This window comes from Polypterus senegalus, chromosome 16 (genome assembly GCF_016835505.1).
Source record: "Polypterus senegalus isolate Bchr_013 chromosome 16, ASM1683550v1, whole genome shotgun sequence".
In the NCBI taxonomy this organism is placed as follows: Eukaryota; Metazoa; Chordata; class Cladistia; order Polypteriformes; family Polypteridae; genus Polypterus; species Polypterus senegalus.
In genome coordinates this window covers 53978122-53996315 of record NC_053169.1, presented here as the reverse complement: position 1 = coordinate 53996315, position 18194 = coordinate 53978122, and the positions used below count along the sequence as shown (strand labels likewise).

Below are 18194 nucleotides of genomic sequence, written 5' to 3'. Positions count from 1 at the left end.
AAAATAACCTTCAAAAACAGCATTTAAACATGATATAGCATTGTACACCATGTTTAGAAGTGATAGGATGCCTATATTAGGGTGAGGTAAAGAAAGCACTGTTCTAAATTTGATTGTCAATTTTCTCTTTAAGTTACACTTTATTATATTAAGGTAAGAATTTTGATTTTATAATCCTACTCTCATGTATATTTTCCATAAGTAAACCTGCCTTCTAATGTTGTGAGAAGTAGTGTTCTTTAAATTAATAATGATGTCACCTTACATGACAATGTTTATTTGTCAGATCCAAATATGTGTCTTGCAATTCCATCTCTCCACTTTCTGTACTCTGCTCTATACTACGCCCTGTGTTTTATAGCTGTTGGCTTTAATTCTGCCAGTGGAATCCCTGTCATTGCTAATTTGTGTGACCTAGAGTCGTCACTTAATTGTTCTATATTCTAATTTTGTGACTATGTGCTTTTTCTCTTGGGAGCCTTTGTGGTATCTCTCCACATGCAGAATGTTACTGAGGTGGATAAAAGTGTACAAAACCTGTGCATTTAGGTTCTCGGGCACATATGACTATTGCACACAAAGGCAGAAAACAAAGTATCTTAATAGCAGACAAACTAAAACCTTGGCTTTTTCACTGTATCTGCCTCCTACAAGTTTGCAGTCTCTGTCTACCATGTGGTGTGACAAATAATAGGCAAAAAGGCGTCCATGCTATTACTTTAAGCATGTATGCCTGGTTGGGAAATTTTGTGTTTACTGAATTCATCTGTCAGTATTAGCAAATGTCCTATATATGTCTGTATATGCCTCTTCTATTTTTTGTTTCCCTGTACCCTAAAACTTTGAGCAGACCTTTAAAATTCAGGGTCTCTAAGGTGACCTCTGTTTATCCAATATTTTAAAAACTTACCCATCCTTTCCCTTTTGGAACAGTGTTCTTGTAGCAGCCAAGAGGCAGTTTCATCTCCTGCCAGACCTCTATGACACCTGTCATTCCTCTGTAGTACCTGTTGTTTATCTTTCAGTTGTCCTGTAGTTGTTAGCGCATTCACAGTTAAAAAACAGAATACAATGATTTAAAAATCCTTTTCAACCTATATTCAATTGAATACACTACGAAGACAAGATATCTAATGTTCAAACTGATAAACTTTATTGTTGTTTTGTAAATCTTCACTCGTTTTGAATTTGATGCCTGCAACACGTTCCAAAAAAGCTGGGACGGGGAAGCAAAAGACTGGGAAAGTTGAGGAATGTTCAAAAAACACCTGTTTTGAACATTCCACAGGTGAACAGGTTAATTGGAAACAGGCGTTTGTCATGATTGGGTATAAAAGGAGCATCCCCAAAAAAAAGGCTCAGTCATTCACAAGCAAGGATGGGGTGAGGTTCACCACTTTGTGAACAACTGCGTGGGTAAATAGTCCAGCAGTTTAAGAACGTTTCTCAGCATACAGCTGCAAAGAATCTAGGGATTTCATGATCTACTGTCCATAATATCATCAAAAGATTCAGAGAATCTGGAGAAATCTCTGCACGTAAGTGGCAAGGCCGAATACCAACACTGGATGCCCGTGACCTTCAGGCAGCAACGCATTAAAAAATGACATCATTCTGTAAAGGATATTACCACATGGGCTCAGGAATACTTCAGAAAACCATTGTCAGTTAATACAGTTTGTCGCTACATCTACAAGTGCAAGTTAAAACTCTACCATGCAAAGCGAAAGCCATATATCAACAACACCCAGAAACGCCGCCGGCTTCTCTGGGCCCGAGCTCGTCTGAGATGGACTGACGCAAAGTGGAAAAGTGTGCTGTCATCTGACGAGTCCACATTTCAAATTGTTTTTTGGAAATCATGGACGTCGTGTCCTCCGGGCCAAAGAGGAAAAGGACCATCCGGATTGTTATCAGCGCAAAGTTCAAAAGCCAGCATCTGTGATGGTATGGGGGTGTCTTAGTGCCCATTACATGGGTAACTTGCACATCTGTGAAGGCACCATTAATGCTGAAAGGTACATACAAGTTTTGGAGCAACATATGCTGCCATCCAAGCAACGTATTTTTCAGGGACGTCCCTGCTTATTTCAGCAGGACAATGCAAAGCCACATTCTGCATGTGTTACAACAGCATGGCTTCGTAGTAAAAGAGTGTGGGTACTAGACTGGCCTGCCTACAGTCCAGACCTGTCTCCCTTTAAACATGTGTGGTGCATTATAAAGCTCAAAATACGACAACGGAGACCCCGGACTGTTGAGCAACTGAAGTTGTACATCAAGCAAGAATGGGAAAGAATTCCACCTACACAGCTTCAACAATTAGTGTCCTCAGTTCCCAAACGCTTATTGAGTGCTGTTAAAAGGAAAGGTGATATAACAGTGGTAAACATGCCCCTGTCCCAGCTTTTTTGGAACATGTTGCAGGCATCAAATTCAAAATGAGTGAAGATTTGGAAAACAACAATAAAGTTTATCAATTTGAACATTCTATATCTTGTCTTTGTAGTGTATTTAATTGAATATAGGTTGAAAATGATTTTTAAATCATTGTACTCTGGTTTTTATTTACATTTTACACAATTTCCCAACTTCATTGGAATTGGGTTTGTACCTTCTTAATATTTTTTTTCTGTAAGGCTGGTGAAAGTCATGGTATATGGTAGTCAATGTCAGTTTTCCCTGTTAATGGTATCAACATAGTAGATGTTTCACACCAATCAGGAGTGTGGTTGGTTTGTAGATTGCTGCACACTTTGTTACCCTTTTCCTCAAACAGTCTTACACTGAGTTTTTCTCAGTGTATGTCTAGAAATGGCTGTAATTTAGTAAAATAATTACATTTTGATATACATTCTGGCAAGGCATTTGATGCTTCCACTCTATCTAGCAATCCTTTTTCAAATATGAACCTATTGCTGGAATCAAAGCTTCCCTCTGTACTGCTACATTTAAAAAAAAGTTTCAGTCATCCAGCGATATGTTGGCTTAGCCAATGACCCATCCTGCATGTACAGCAGCAGTCTCTCTTCTCTCTGTCTGGTTACTGGCAGTTAGACTCGGGCTCTCCTTGACCGATCTCAGACAAGCGGACAGTTTTCACTGGAAAGGAAACACCCAAGGAGAGAGTGAATGTAACCAGTATCATACAGCCAGGCTGAGACAAAAGTCAGTTACAGCTAAGAGAGACAGATCTTGTGTTAGCAAACAGATCTTCTTTAGCTGAGTGGTAGAACTGGGTGATTCCAATGACCCGAGTTTGCGTCTGACCTCTGCCCTTTCAAGGAGGACAGCTTGACAGGAAATGCGAGCTTCAGCCTAAGCAATTCCTCTGTGGAGACGTACTGCTTACAAGTCTGATGGAAGTCAGTCTGTCACTGACTTAACAAATTCAACTATTATGAGAGAGACATTCACCATTTGGTAAGCACATATTCACCATTTACAGCAAAGAAAAAAGTAATGAGTAACAGAACCATTGATTAGATTTCTAATTAAACATATCCCTACACTTGAATCTGCAAAAAGGTCCTGTGAACAAATGATAAAATTTGTGTGTATTAACTACCTAGGTTACCCACAATTCACAAATCTAACATGCAGCTTCTCATTAAATGCTGCTTATTCATACATACTTTCACAGAACAGATGAAGTGCACATCTCCATGGTATTGTGTATCTCAAAGTGATGGAATGGTCACTATAACATTTCCAGAAGGAATAAACACATCGGTTATACACAGTGTTTTAAGAGCAGAATTGTGTGCATAAAATGATGGTGGAATTTCATCTTTGTTGGGGGGGGGGCCGGGACCGCTTTGCTTTTCTAAACAACAGAAGAAAGCCAAAGACTGTCTATGTACATTAGATGTATTCCATAATAATTGTACAAAACAAAATGCAGGCAAAAATACAACTGCTCATATCCAAGGAAGATTGAAATGTGCACCAAAACACATGTTGACAGTGGTCTTACGGAAAAGTTTGAACATAAAACTGTACATTCATATGAACTTAGAAGTCATATTACACAATTAAAAGAAAAGGGTAGATCCTTTCATGCTCCAGTAAAGGTCCCAATAATGAAATAATGTATTGGAGTAAAAGGGTCCAGAATTGTGATGTTCTTGACTCTTTATAGTTTGAACATGTTATCAGTACATTCCTCAGAGGCCATCCTGTCTACAGTAACCTACAATGGGATACCTCTATATGAAATACCATTAAGTCATGTATTTAATATAAGAGGCTTAGTGTAAGTGCTTAAGAAAATTAAAAAAAGGTAATCTTTTGATACATAGCTCTGTGTAGTACGGAATTAGACCTTGGAAGGAGGCAGCAATATTATACCACATGAAAAATTCTTTCAACACATGATTGAGTTTTACTTTCTTGTCAGCCTCATGAGGGTCATGAACTAAATCTGACAAGAGTTTCATCCAAGCTGGTAAGCAGACCTGCCTTTTTCAAGATTTAGATGTATACAGTGTAATGCAAAAATCTGTGTTACAGTAACTAATTAAGTGTGCAGAAGATGAACTGATAACCAAAAGGCATAAAGTTAAAGATGACAAATTTCCTTTTAGCATTTAATGCAAGATTAGTGTATTGTTTTTGTTTTATACAAGTGTACAGTGAAAAGTAAAGCAGAACCATGCAAAAGTTTGGGCACACCAAGATACAGTCCTATGATTTTTTACCAAGGTTTCAACCTTAATTAGTTTGTTAGGGCTATGGCTTGTTCACAGTTATCTTTAGGAAACCTCAGGTGATGCAAATTGCAAAACTGTATAAATTCTCTGGCTCCTCAAACCCTGTCCCAACAATCAGCAGCTGTGGGCTCCTCTGCTCACAAAGGAGGAGAAGGCTACAAGAAGATAGCAAAGCATTATCAGGTAGCTGTTTCCTCAGTTTGTACTGTTGTTAAGAAATGTCAGTAAACAGGAACTGAAAGAACTGCTCATTGGATTGCTTGAAAGGCAAATAAACCCCCATTTGAATGCAAGAGACCTTCAGGAAGATTATCAGACTCTGGAGTGGTGCTGCATTGTTCTACCATGCAGTGATGCCTGAACAAATATGACCTTCATGGTACAGTCAGTAGAAGATAACCTTTCCTGAATCCTAGTCACACATTTCAGCCCCTTGAAGTTTGCAAATTAACTTATCAAAACAAGCCTTGATGCATTTTGAAAACAAGTCCCGTGGACTGATGAAGTCAAAATAGAACCTTTTGGCCACAATGTGCAAAGGAATGTTTGGTGAAAAAAGGGGGCCAAACTCCAGGAAAAAAACCATCTCCAACTATATCTGCAACTTTTATTGCAGTCAGTGGCACCCCGGACACATCATTGACAGAGGGAAGAATCGACTCAAATACCAGCAAATTCCCGATAAAAAACCTCACACCACCTGTAAAAAATAAATAAATAAATTTGAAGTTAAAAAGAAGATGGGTCTTACAACACGATAATGATCTGAAACACACCTCAAAATCTACAATGGAATAACTCAAAGGTTCAAGCTGGTGGTTTTGCCCAGGCCCTCACAGTCCCCTGACCTAAACATCATTGAAAAACCTGTGAGTAGATCTCAAAAGAGAAGTGCATGGAAGATGGCCCAAGAACCTTGCCTTTGTAAGGACAAATGGGTAGAAATGTCCATTGTAAGAATTGAAAGACTATTAGCTTGCTGCAAAAATAATTTACAAGCTGTGATACTTAGTCTTACTAAGTATTGACCATTTTGGGTGCCCAAATTTTTGCTTCAGGCTTTTTACGGTTTTTTTGGTGTTTTATACCTGTGAATGATTGAAATAAAAATGTAATATTAAAGAAATGTGTCCTCTTTAACATTATGCCTTTTGGTGATCAGACATTTTAAGCAAAGGTGACAAAACTTTTGCATGCCACTGTATACTATTCACTGTTTGTGCCCAGTATTATTTTTAATTTATTTATACAGATTTATAAACCTATATAAAGGTACCTAATTAAAAGTATCTGCTTTGTAATATCTGAAAAACATTCCATGCACTCACCCAGGGCTTATCAGGTTTTTGAGTGCTCCATAAGTGATCTGTGTTTATTTTTCCTAAGGGAAAAATACTCAGTCTTGTGATGCTGTGCAAACAAATTGCTTCAGCAGTGCAACATGAGCTTTTAGTGTTTTATGTTTCTGTTCACAGTGCTGTAGAAATATAAACACTACCCCACATTAGAATACCAATGGCTCTATAGAGATCCAGTTTGCAAATGGCTATGAAAAAAGCAGGGAAATTACAGTCATCAGTATACACTGTGTAGCGCTTGTAGTATATGATATGTATAATGTATGTTTCACTATAGAGACACTGTCAAACATCAAGACTCTGCAGTAATCCAAATGCTAGTGCAATTGCATTATGTTAACTTAAAATATATAATCTCAGAATGCTGTTCTTTGTGTTCAGTTTTTGATTGATAATGCAGTAGTATGTGCTGTTAACACACAAATTACTGTATATGTCATTTGTAAAAATAAAGTACATGTATTTCATTGGATTAATGATGGGGGATGTTAATGAATTAAACTGTGATGATGTTAAAAGCATGATGCAGACTGTTGTTCTAGAAGTAACTGAGTACAATTTATCTATACTCATTCTAATTGTGGAGGGGACAATGGTACACGCATGTTGCTGCCGTTCCTCCCTGTTATCAACACTTTTCGTTAAAATTTGTGTTAAACTTTTTGCAATTGTTCACTTTCTTTTTATTGTATGTATAGTTCATAGATGCAATTGACTCATACTGTGTTGATTTGGATTTACTTTTATGGACTTTGCCTTGACTGGGTTTGCAGCCTCGGGGACAACCGAATCTTTCTGTGGCACACTGGATGAGCCCTATGAACAATTCTTTGCACCGTGATGATCTATGAGCTGGGGATGGTCGGTGGTCTTGATTATAATTTATACACTGGATTGCTCTTGATTCCTTCTATACGTGCTTAATGACTAAGAAATGATCTGAAGTTTACACCCAGCTGGATGCGGCTCTGTGCGATCCAGCCTGTAATAAGTCATCAGCATTATGTGTATGTGGTTGTATGTTGGAACCTCCGAATTTTGGTATCTTCATGTGCATTTTGTAATATCTCCTCCTATACTTTTTCTGCTGCTTGCTGCTCATCTGCGCCTCTCGTCTCACCTTCTCCACTGTGATGTGCTGCTACTTTGCTACAATCAGATAAGTACTGCTCTCTACTATGTTAAAATACTCCCGTGACAAACTCCTTCATATTAAACAGTTTGTCCAGTGCAAATGGTCAGACTGGAATGTCCTAAAAGACAATGGTATTGTGCGGCCCCGAAATATTTGCATCGCAGGTCAGGTCACCGCCACAGCTGGGCTGCGAATGAAAAGTTCACCGGCAGCATTTGCTCAGGAATATGCTGTCCTACTCATGGCTTTGGAAATAGGAGTGTCAGTGTGCCAAATCTGCAATATGTTAAAATAAACTCTGGTCATAAATCTGCGCACAGTGAACCCTCAACCCACAATATTGCACTGTTTAACTCAAGATCTCTTAATGGCAAAACACTGGTGCTATCAGAATTCATTACAGACTCAAACCTTGACTTGCTATGCTTAACAGAAACCTGGCAAAAACCAAATTGATTTTACATCTGTCACAGAAGTGACCCCGCCCGGATATATTCACTTCATAGAGCCTCGCAGCTCAAGACAAGGCAGAGAAGTCGCAGTATTTGCTATATCGAAGTTAAGCATCAAAAGAATCCCCATTGATGGTCCATTGTCTTTCGAGTATCTGGCTCTTAAGCTAATAACAAAATCCCTTGTCTCACTTATTGTTGTCTGTCGTCCCCCAAAATACATCTTTTTTTATTTGATCTGACTGAATTATTAACCCACTTAAGTTCACTTTCCCAGAAAGTCATTCTTCTTGGTGATTTCAACATCCATATTGACATTACTACATGTAAACTGAGAAATGAATTCCTATCCTTACTGGACTGTTTTTTGACTTGGTGTAGCATGTTGATTTTCCCACCCACTCTCGTGGTCATATACTGGGCCTGATCTGCGCATCTGGATTATCTGTCAGCCACACTTGCAGCAGTGATTTGGGACTCTCTGACCATAAAGCAGTACTTTTCACCGTCTCCTTACCTCTCCCTCCTCTTCCCTCTAAATGTCAAATTTCTTTCCGAAACCGTAAAAATATCCGTTCTTGCAGGATCCATTTCTGATCTTTTTCTGTTTTCCCCTATTCCATCAGCACTAGATAGTCTTGTTGACCACTATAACTCAGCCCTTCCTTCAGCACTACATAAAACAGCTCCTTTAAAACATGGTATAATTCAGAGCTACGATCTATGAAAGAAACTGGCCGACGCCTTGAGAGAATGTCACATAAAAGTGGCCTCACTGTTCATATCCAGGCTTTCTCTGACCATCAAAGGGCTTACAGGGATGCACTAACTGCAGCCAAGAACACACATTATGGCAGAATAATAGAAAGTGGCAATGATATCCCAAGGGTTTTGTTCTCTGTAAGTAATAAATTACTTCAGCCTGCATCTGGCCCAATTACCTCCTCTACTGAAGTCTATGAAAAATTCCTCCACTTTTTCCGCAATAAAATTAAAGATCTAAATAATTCAACTAACATAAATCCATCATTAATTTATATCCGTCCCTGTCTTCCCTCTCCATCCTGCTCCTTTTTTAAATTTTTACCAGTCACATCAGCATTTGTTAATGACCTGCTTTGTAAGATGAGGCCAACTACTTGTGTGCTGGACCCCATCCCCACCACACTTCTTAAATCCTGCCTTCATTCCATAATCCCGACTGTTAAGACAATAATCAAATACATCCCTCAACACTGGGTTTATGCCAGCCACTTTTAAAATCGCTTCTGTGACCCCATGTTAAAAAAGTCTGGTCTTAATGGTGACAGTCTTCACAATTTTCAGCCTATTTCCCACTTACCATTTCTGTCAAAAGTTCTTGAGCGTGTTTTAGCCTCCCAGCTCACCAATTACTTAACCTCTAATAATTTGATGGAACCCTTTCAGTCTGGTTTCAGGACGCAGCACAGCTGTGAAACTGCTCTACTTCGGGTAACCAATGATTTGCTTATGGCAGCAGGCTCTGGACAGACCACCATATTAATTCTGTTAGACCTCAGTGCAGCATTTGACACTGTCAGACATGACATTCACCTGTCCAGAATGGAGAACATGCTGGGTATCGCTGCAACTGCCCTCCAGTGGTTCAAGTCCTATCTGACTGATAAACAATAGTTTTAGTCTTGGCAACAGCAGATCCAGCTCAGCGCCAGTCATACAAAGAGAACCTCAGAGCTCTGCCCTCTTCTGTTCTGTATTTATATGCTTCCCCTTGGCCGTATTATTTGTAGCTATGGATTGGGTTATCATTTTTATGCAGATGACACTCAACTCTATTTCACTATCAAAAGTGCAACTTCATCAGAGTTTTCTCAGCTCACAACTTGCCTCAGTGAGATTAAAACCTGGATGGAACAGAACTCTAAAATTAAATTGCAACAAAACTGAACTCCTGCAAATTGGCACTTAAGTGCTACTTAAGAAAATGAGCTCCTTTTCAGTCACTCTTGACGGTGATCTCATCAGACCACCTTCTGATGCAAGGAATCATGGTGTCTAATGCTGAGAAACTTGTCCATGCTTTTATCACATCCTGCATCAATCATTGTAACTCGCTGCTGGCAGGTGCCCTTTCTAATCTTCTATTACAGCTCCAGTTGATTCAAAACTCTGCTGCAAGTGTCCTTACTCAAACCAGCAACAGTGAGCACATCACACCCATCCTGCTTCGCCTTCACTGGCTCCCGGTGTCTTACAGGATTGAATATAAAATTCTATTAATAACCTACAAAGCTTTAAATGGCTTTGCACTGGACTACATCAGTGACCTTCTAAATCACTATGGTCCTGTTCACCTGCTAAAGTGCTCTGATAATCTGTAATCTTGTTGTGCCTCACACTAACTTGCACTCTGTGGGTGACAGGGCCCTCCGCTCCATAGCACCCAGACTTTGGAATGACATCACGAAATTAATTAGATCAGCTGACTTTATTCATTCTTTTAAAAAACAACTTAAAACTCATCTATTTAGGAAGGCTTTTAACTTAACATTTTGCCATTTTCCTTTAGTTTACCTGTCTCTCCAGGTGCTCAGGATAATTTGTGTGTCTGCTATATTACAAATTAGGTTATTTGCTAGGTTTTTCTTTTAGTATTGAATTTAGTATTTTACTCTGGTTTATTGTCATTTATTCTATTTAATGCTTTGTTATCTGTTTCATTGTTCTATTCAGGAAAACATTTGTATCCAATGTTCCATATACCCTACAGTTTTTTTTTTTTTTTTTTTTTTCTTTTTTTCTAAGACTCTGTGAAGCGCATTGAGCATGGGAATGGTGCTATATACTGTAAATAAAATGTAGTATTATTATTATACAATTTTAGTCTTGATTAGTGAAGAGCAAACCTTGGTTAGTTTGTTTTGTCTCGAATTTGGCAAAAATGTGGAAGTGGTTGGCAATTTTAGCAAACTCTTGAAAATGCATTGGCGGTCCATAGGGTAGGAGAAACTGACCTAGTTTTGAGGAGATTATAATGGTGAAATGTTTTTTGTACTCCAGCAAAGCCACTGTGAAAAATGATTTTAACGATATATGGCGTTTACTGTTAGCACGAATGACGTCAGATGAGTACTCTGTAGTACCAACCCAAGCTAAGCTGCTGGCCCTGATAAAATTCCAGGGAGGGCTGTCGGAGACTGTCCGCACAGAGGTGTTCAGCAATATTTTTAATGTCTCTGTCACAATGCACTGTCCCCAAAAGCCTTAAGTCTGCCATTATTGTACTTATTCCAAATAAGGCAGTAATTAGCAGCCGTAATGAATACATACCGTAGCTCTCACCCCTACTGTAATGAAGTGCCTCCAGAAGCTAGTCCTGAGGCACATCAAATCATCACTTCCACCACCTTGGACCAGCAGCAATTCTCCTGTTGACCCAGCAGGTCAACAGAAGATGCCATTAATATAGGTCTCCAAACTGCAATGACTCACTTGGAATACCTGGGGGCATACATAAAGATATTATTTTTGGACTTCAGTTCCGCCTTTAACATGATCATCCCTAGCAGGATGGTAACCAAACTGCTCAATCTAGTGGTCAATCAGAACACATGTAGATGAATCAAGGAATTCTTAACAAATCGACCAAAAGGGTGTTAGGCTGCATATCTACGGCTCCCTGACCATGACACTCGGCATTGGAGCTCCACAGGGGTGTGTGCTGAGTCCTCTTCTTTATTCTTTATATACCCACAATTGCACACCAATCCATAGCACAAATACAATCATGAAGTTTGCAGGTGACACCACTGTGGTAGGACTGATACATGATGGTGATGAGTTTCCCTATAGGGATGAGGTCAGCAAACTGTCTGAATGGTGTTTCATTAACAACTTGACACTCAACACCTCCAAAACAAAGGAGCTGACTATCAGCTTCAGGAGGCAGAAAGAGGAACCTGCTCTTCAATACATCAGAGTAGACATAGTGGAAAGAGTACCTAGCTTTAAATATCTTGGCACACAAATCTCCCAGGACCTCACATGGTCTGTTAACACAACTCCTCTGGTGAAGAAGGCACTAAAGTGGCTCTACTTCTTAAGGATGCTGAGCAAGGCTAGCCTGCCCAGGCAGCTGCTGGTGTCCTTCTATCACTGCTTGGTGCGCTGGCTCTCCTTAGCTGACAAGAAGGCTCAAAGAGTCATCAAATCACCGCAAAAAATTACCAACACCCAGTTACCTTCAGTAGAGAACATATACAGAACTCAATGTTTATGAACGGCCAAAAAAATCCTTATGGACCCAACTCGCCCAGGCCACCACCTTTTCATTATGCTGCCTTCTGGAAGGCATCATAGTTCTATTAAGACTCACGTCCAGACTACTGAAAAACATCTACTTGAGCGCTGTTAGATAACTCAATTTTGTTAAATAACTGTTTACTGCATCTAAGTACTTTTGATGTCCTGTCTTTCACTGCCGCCCATGGCATCAATGGGACAAAAGTGCAACATCTCAGAGACTCATTGCAATCACTGCAAAATGGAACTACTCAACTATTTACTATTTATATTTTTACACCTTTAATGTTTTATTATTATGTTAGTTTATATTAATCTGTGTAGTTTAAAAATGTAGAGCATATGTGGAATCTGTTGAAGATTATTTTTATTACATTGCACTATTCAGGTGACGCACTAAAAAGTTTATTGTACAATGACAATGTAGTCTTGATATGTGAAACTCTGAACTACTCTTGATATTGCTTTTATAGTACAGTATCACTCTTTCTTTTTGTGTCCTTTTTTATTTATTTCAATTTCTGTTAGACAACATTTTTGTGCAGTGATTAGTAGTGCTAATGCTTCATAGCCCCAGAGATCTGGATGTGATCAACAGACTAATAGCCAACTGCAGGTTTCCTCCTTAGATTACTCCTTAGTGTTCCGCTATATCCGCTCCATATCCTATAGATGTGTGTTAGATTAATTGGTAACCTTCAAACATGCCCTGTCTGAGTAACTGTGTGATCAGTCCAGAATTGATGTCTGTGTTGTGCTTGATGATGCTGGCATAATTATTCTCTCTCTATGACTCACATAATGGAAGAAGTAAGCTTGAGAAATGAATGGAAGGGTAGTTCCTTCTACATTTTGCATTCTTTCTGAATACACTACTTTAACACAATTTACAACTGTATCCAACAGCTGAAGTCTTATTAACCCATTGTTTAACTTTTTGCTGCTATGACTAAGGGCTTGGTTTACTGCTGAAATTCTGAAACAAAGTGTATATGAAATTGTTGTGAAAATAAACTGATCTGACACTGATAATCCTGTGTTGTTTTCCAGTTTTTTCCCCCCCACCGTATAGACAATATAAGAAAGTCATAAGTGCTGCCTTTATATTAAGAAATTATATACTGGTGTAATTCCGTTCAAAATAAATGTACCACAACTAGATATGTTTTGTACATTTAACTACTATATGTATGATGGACTGGTATGTTGAATCAGAGTTGCCAAGTCGCATTATTCAGCAGTATAAATATTCAAACTACAAAATCAGATCAAAAGTAATTCTCTTACTTTGCGCTTCATTAGAAAATTGGTGATACGAGCTGTATAACATGATAAACGTTCAGTATGAACAAGGTTATTCGGTAATAAACATAATCAAGTAATTACAATTTTCCACAGAGCCAAATGAGAAGTTGGTGGCTATTAACATTTGTAACATGAAATGTAGTATGGATAGAAAATTTAATGCATTATGGGTGATGGTTTACAGAAGACTTTTTCACAATATCGAAATCCCAGTATATTCAGATGTTAGGTTCCATCAGTAACAGTACAGTAGATGCCTATAGCCAATTTGCAAAGGTTTCCCATGCCTGCAATTCAAAGTTTTATTTAATCTAATTTCCTTTCTTCCAGCAATCAAAGTAAAGAAGCTTTTGTAGACTGGGCAAGACATGATGATGCACAAGACCATTTTTGTGAACTTGATGGTACAATTTTTTTATATTTATAATATTTAACATTCATTTAGAACTTATTTAGCAGTACATAGTATAGTATATTTATCTAACCAGCTTCTTTTTTCAGATGAGACTTCTCCTAATGCAGAGTATGTAGACCTCCTTTTAAACCCTGAGCGATATACTGGATACAAAGGACCATCAGCATGGAGAGTGTGGAACAGCATATATGAAGAAAACTGCTTCAAGTGAGTTATTGAAATTGCATTTTGATAAAATTATAATCGATGAAGTTAGAAATTAAATGATTGCTGACTTTACTTGCAGGCCAAGATCCGTTTACCGGCCCTTAAACCCATTGGCTCCAGGCAGAGGTATATTTCTTGATTTGCTGCTCTTTTGTGAGTGTGTCTTATTAGTGACATTGCAAATAAAAATACCGTAAGCATGCAGCCATTATTTTTCCTTCATTAACAAACAAAATGGAAAACAGTAACATTATTCCATTGTGATGTTTTAGTATTTCTATTAAGGGTATAGTAGGCATAGTTTCGGTGCTTGTTACAAATAAATAACTAGATGAAGCTATATCAGTTAAAATATCCAGGGTATCACATTAGAGGAGGGATATAATGTATAAACAAATGAAGAACGAAATGATTTGTAATAATAATATTTTCTTAAATACTATTCAACTTGTCAGCTATAACAAGAATATGGTTGTTTTAGAGTTAAAAACAGTTATGTTTATTCATTTTTTATGTTTTTAAGGTGGTGAAGATGATGGTAAGTAAAAGCATTTTCTTATTTTAGTACAATGATAGTCAAAAAAAATGAGCAAACTACAACATCTGTGTTCAGTGTAGTATCATCTTCGGTATGTGTTAAGTATGAAGATAAGATACTGAATATAGGAAGCAGTCCCAGGAAAATATAAACAACCTCTTTTGTTAATTCATTCCTACTTGTGCTATATACATACAAGTTCATTCATATGCCAGAATAAAACACCAGAAATGCTTGAACTGCATGAACCCCAAATTATTTACATTTTAAAAAATTGTATTTTAATATTGGAATGTTCTCAATTTGTATGCATAGATTTCAGATTAAATTATTTTATTTAATTGTTGTATCTATTGTTTTTCCATTTTAGAGTATAATTAAAATGTGCTGCATTTTGTTACAGTAACACACCGCTACATAATAGAAGGACACTCTGGTAATGTCAGTGTAGGCACACCATCTACCATGCATATCGAGATACAAGCAAATTGACTCTGAGACCATTTTTACATGGGGACTTAAATGGGTTTACACAAAGAATTTTAATTTTCAGCCAGCCTATGACTATATTATATCTTATGTAATCATATTGTTGTAATTTTTTCTTGATACAATTCTTTTTTGAATGAGAACCCGTAAAACAATGCTAATAATTTAGTGCACTTTTTCTATATGATAAGTAAATATATGGTGGTCTCTACTGCTCATTGTTAAAATTGTATCATCCAGATATTTCTGTAGGGTAAGTTTTTTTATTGAGTGTAACAAGTAAACCGTTAGGATTGATCTGAAAATATAAAAGAGAAAGACATTCTCCTTTTAAGTATGTCAAAAACATTCTATAGTGCAGAGAAGCACCATTTAATTAACAAAAGTAATTATTGGTCAATTAATGTCTTGTAGCGATATATTTGTGGAACATAAAGGGATGTTTGGCAAAAAATGTGTGATTTTTGCATTTAATTCATAAAAACATTTCTAGCAATAAAAGTCACATATGCTTTGTTTTTTTCTTGTTTTTGTTCTTGTTTTTTTCTTCCCTCAGCAGGAGAGGGATTCTACAAATGGCTAGAAGGCAAGTATAAATTAGTTTAGTTTTTTGTCCTCTTGTTTAATTTATTTTAACCTGCTTCCCCCAAATATAGCATTGGTGCATAAGCAACATATTTTAAGTAGACCTTAAATAAATGAATTAATTGTCAGTTGAGATTCTCACTTGGCAGAATATTTTATTTATTAATATTCATTATATTATACAACTGTTAAGAACAAAATGAAAGAAAATTACCATTAGCATGTTAAAGATTTTTAACATTATCAACTTCATAATGTGCCAAAGTGGGTATGGATGGTGAGTGTGGAAGAAGAAGGCTGGACTATTTAATAAAAAAAGAAAGTTAATACAATTGATTTAAGAAGATGGATGGATGTAAACCTATTCATCAGCATTTACTTTTCCATCTTAATATAATTAAAAAGACTGGCAGCAGAAAACATAATTTTGTTCTCATTAGTTTATAACTACAATCAAATGCTTAGAGTATAGTAAGATTTTCAAATAAGCCAAAAGATATTTTATCCAAATACCTGAATCATGACATAATACGATATTGCAGTTTTGTTTTATTTTCATTAGACTTTAGTTAGACTTAAAATTATATTGACAGGGATAAAAAATATGTACCTATGCACTTAATAATGATAAAATAAAAAAATAAAAAAAACCTTGATTCAATTCTAAACACTTAAAGCTTTCAGGTATTTCAGTGACCATCACAGAAGACTGTGAACACTTTGTTATGTTACATACTGTAGTACACATCAGTAGATGATCTAACCATAGCTTTAGGCAAATTCATGTGAGATGTTGGGCTGTCAATCAAATACTGAGATTACATTTTTCATAACTAAAATTTTGTTTGAATATATTAAACTGTGCATTTAAAACTATTTGTAATGTGTCATGTAAATTTACATTGTCATTGGCATTGTGTTTTTCTGCTGTATTGGTTATGTTGCATGTGCTGCAATTCTTTGTGCATTTGTTTTGCTCTTTTTTAGTGTATCATTTTATCACAGGGAACAGGTGAGCTTTTACAGTAAGTGTAGGTCTGCCTTTGCTGCTTCCAGGGCCATAGTTTTAACAGGTCTTCAGCTTTAACTCCTGTGAAAACCTTTAGCTAAACTTCACGTCTAAACTTTAAACTTTATTTATTGCCAAGCATCATAGTTGCTAGGAATTTCTCTGGGTGTTCCATCCATACACATTACAAGGTAAATACAAATAATACAATATACAATGGGGGCACGGTGGCGCAGTGGTAGCGCTGCTGCCTCACAGTTAGGAGACCCAGGTTCGTTTCCCAGGTCATCCCTGCGTGGAGTTTTCATGTTCTCCCCGTGTCTGCCTGGGTTTCCTCCCACAGTCCAAAGACATGCTGGTTAGGTGCATTGGCGATCCCAAATTGTCCCTAGTGTGTGTCTGGGATTTGTTTCTTGCCTTGTGCCCTGTGTTGGCTGGGATTGGCTCCAGCAGGCCCCCGTGACCCTGTCGTTTGGATATAGCGGGTTGGATAATGGATGGATGGACAATATACAATACATGACACCTCTACAACATTGTGAACAGTAGAAGGGAAAAATTTATTGCACAAAACAAATACACAAAACAATATATTAAAGTAGAATTGCACTCTTGCCCAGTCACATATCAAGTAAGTCCTTATGAAATAATCAGAATTTAGATGGGATGGAATAGTTTGGAAACTGGAGAAAAATCGCACAGATGAATCAGAGACTGTGTGTAACTATAGTGACTGCAGTAGGAAAGAAACATTTTATAAGCCAAGTAGTTCTTGCCTTTAGCTTCCAGTAACATTTCCTTAATGGTAGTAACTGAAGGAGATGGCAGCCTGGGTGAGTGTAGTCTTTGATTATATTTCCAACCCCTTTTCTGACTTGTGAGGTATAAAGTGCATCAGCAGAGTGCAGTTGTCAGTCCTCCAGTCTTTTCTGCTGTCTGAATAACATGCTGCAGTTTATATTTCAAGTAAGCAGATGCATTGCCACACCTGACTGTTATGAAACTGGGCCCGCAATGGAACAGGTTGAATTTGTTTTAAGTGGGTCATCTTTCCGTTTTGGAAACATGTCAAAAAATAGAACAGTGAGCTAAGTAACAAAACAATAGTAAATAATTAGCAGCACTAAACAATAGCCCTTGCTGAACCAAAATATTAAGTGTAAATTAATCTTATCGATAAAAAAGATAGCTACCATAGTCTTGGGCTATAATTTCAGGCATGTGGTAGTGTTAGAATTTATGTTATTTCTACCAAAATATGTTGCAGAGTCTTCTATGTGACAAGATAAACTCAATATGAGCCCAACTGGATGGTGTCCTGATTTCGCCTCCATTATCGGCATCAATTTCCATTTTCTCTGTCAGTTTGTTCATTGTGTTATTAGGTGATAAGGAAATAGTTTGTCAGAATTGTGGCAAGATTTGCATTGCCTTTTCATTAAAATGATAATCGACTAGATATTAGTTTCATCATGCAAATATTTGTTCATAAGTCTCGTACTTTTAAAATGATGCTCTGTTTCTTAAGCTGTGGATGTGTCAAATGTGGTGAATGTTAATTTAAACTGTTCTTCCATTTTTTGGATAAATTTCAAAACAAGCTTTTAACCTTCCTGTAAACATTAGTTTGGGTGTGTACAGTTGTGTGCACTGTTTAATATGTAACTTGTTTAATGCCATAGTTTTCCACTTTCACACGTGTAGA

At 37.3% G+C, this 18194-nt stretch overlaps 1 protein-coding gene across 3 annotated transcripts in view; it reads left to right on the top strand.

The window, feature by feature from the left end:
- ero1b (endoplasmic reticulum oxidoreductase 1 beta) overlaps positions 1 to 18194 on the top strand; it is a 98494-nt gene that overhangs the window by 53449 nt on the left and 26851 nt on the right. For 2 of the 3 annotated variants that reach the window (XM_039737760.1, XM_039737761.1), the window contains exons 6-10: positions 13577 to 13650; positions 13748 to 13868; positions 13948 to 13994; positions 14392 to 14406; positions 15452 to 15481. In XM_039737760.1, the coding sequence (XP_039593694.1) occupies positions 13577 to 13650; positions 13748 to 13868; positions 13948 to 13994; positions 14392 to 14406; positions 15452 to 15481 (287 nt within the window). The remainder of the gene's footprint in view (positions 1 to 13576; positions 13651 to 13747; positions 13869 to 13947; positions 13995 to 14391; positions 14407 to 15451; positions 15482 to 18194) is intronic. The other variant, XM_039737762.1, reaches the window with a different exon arrangement.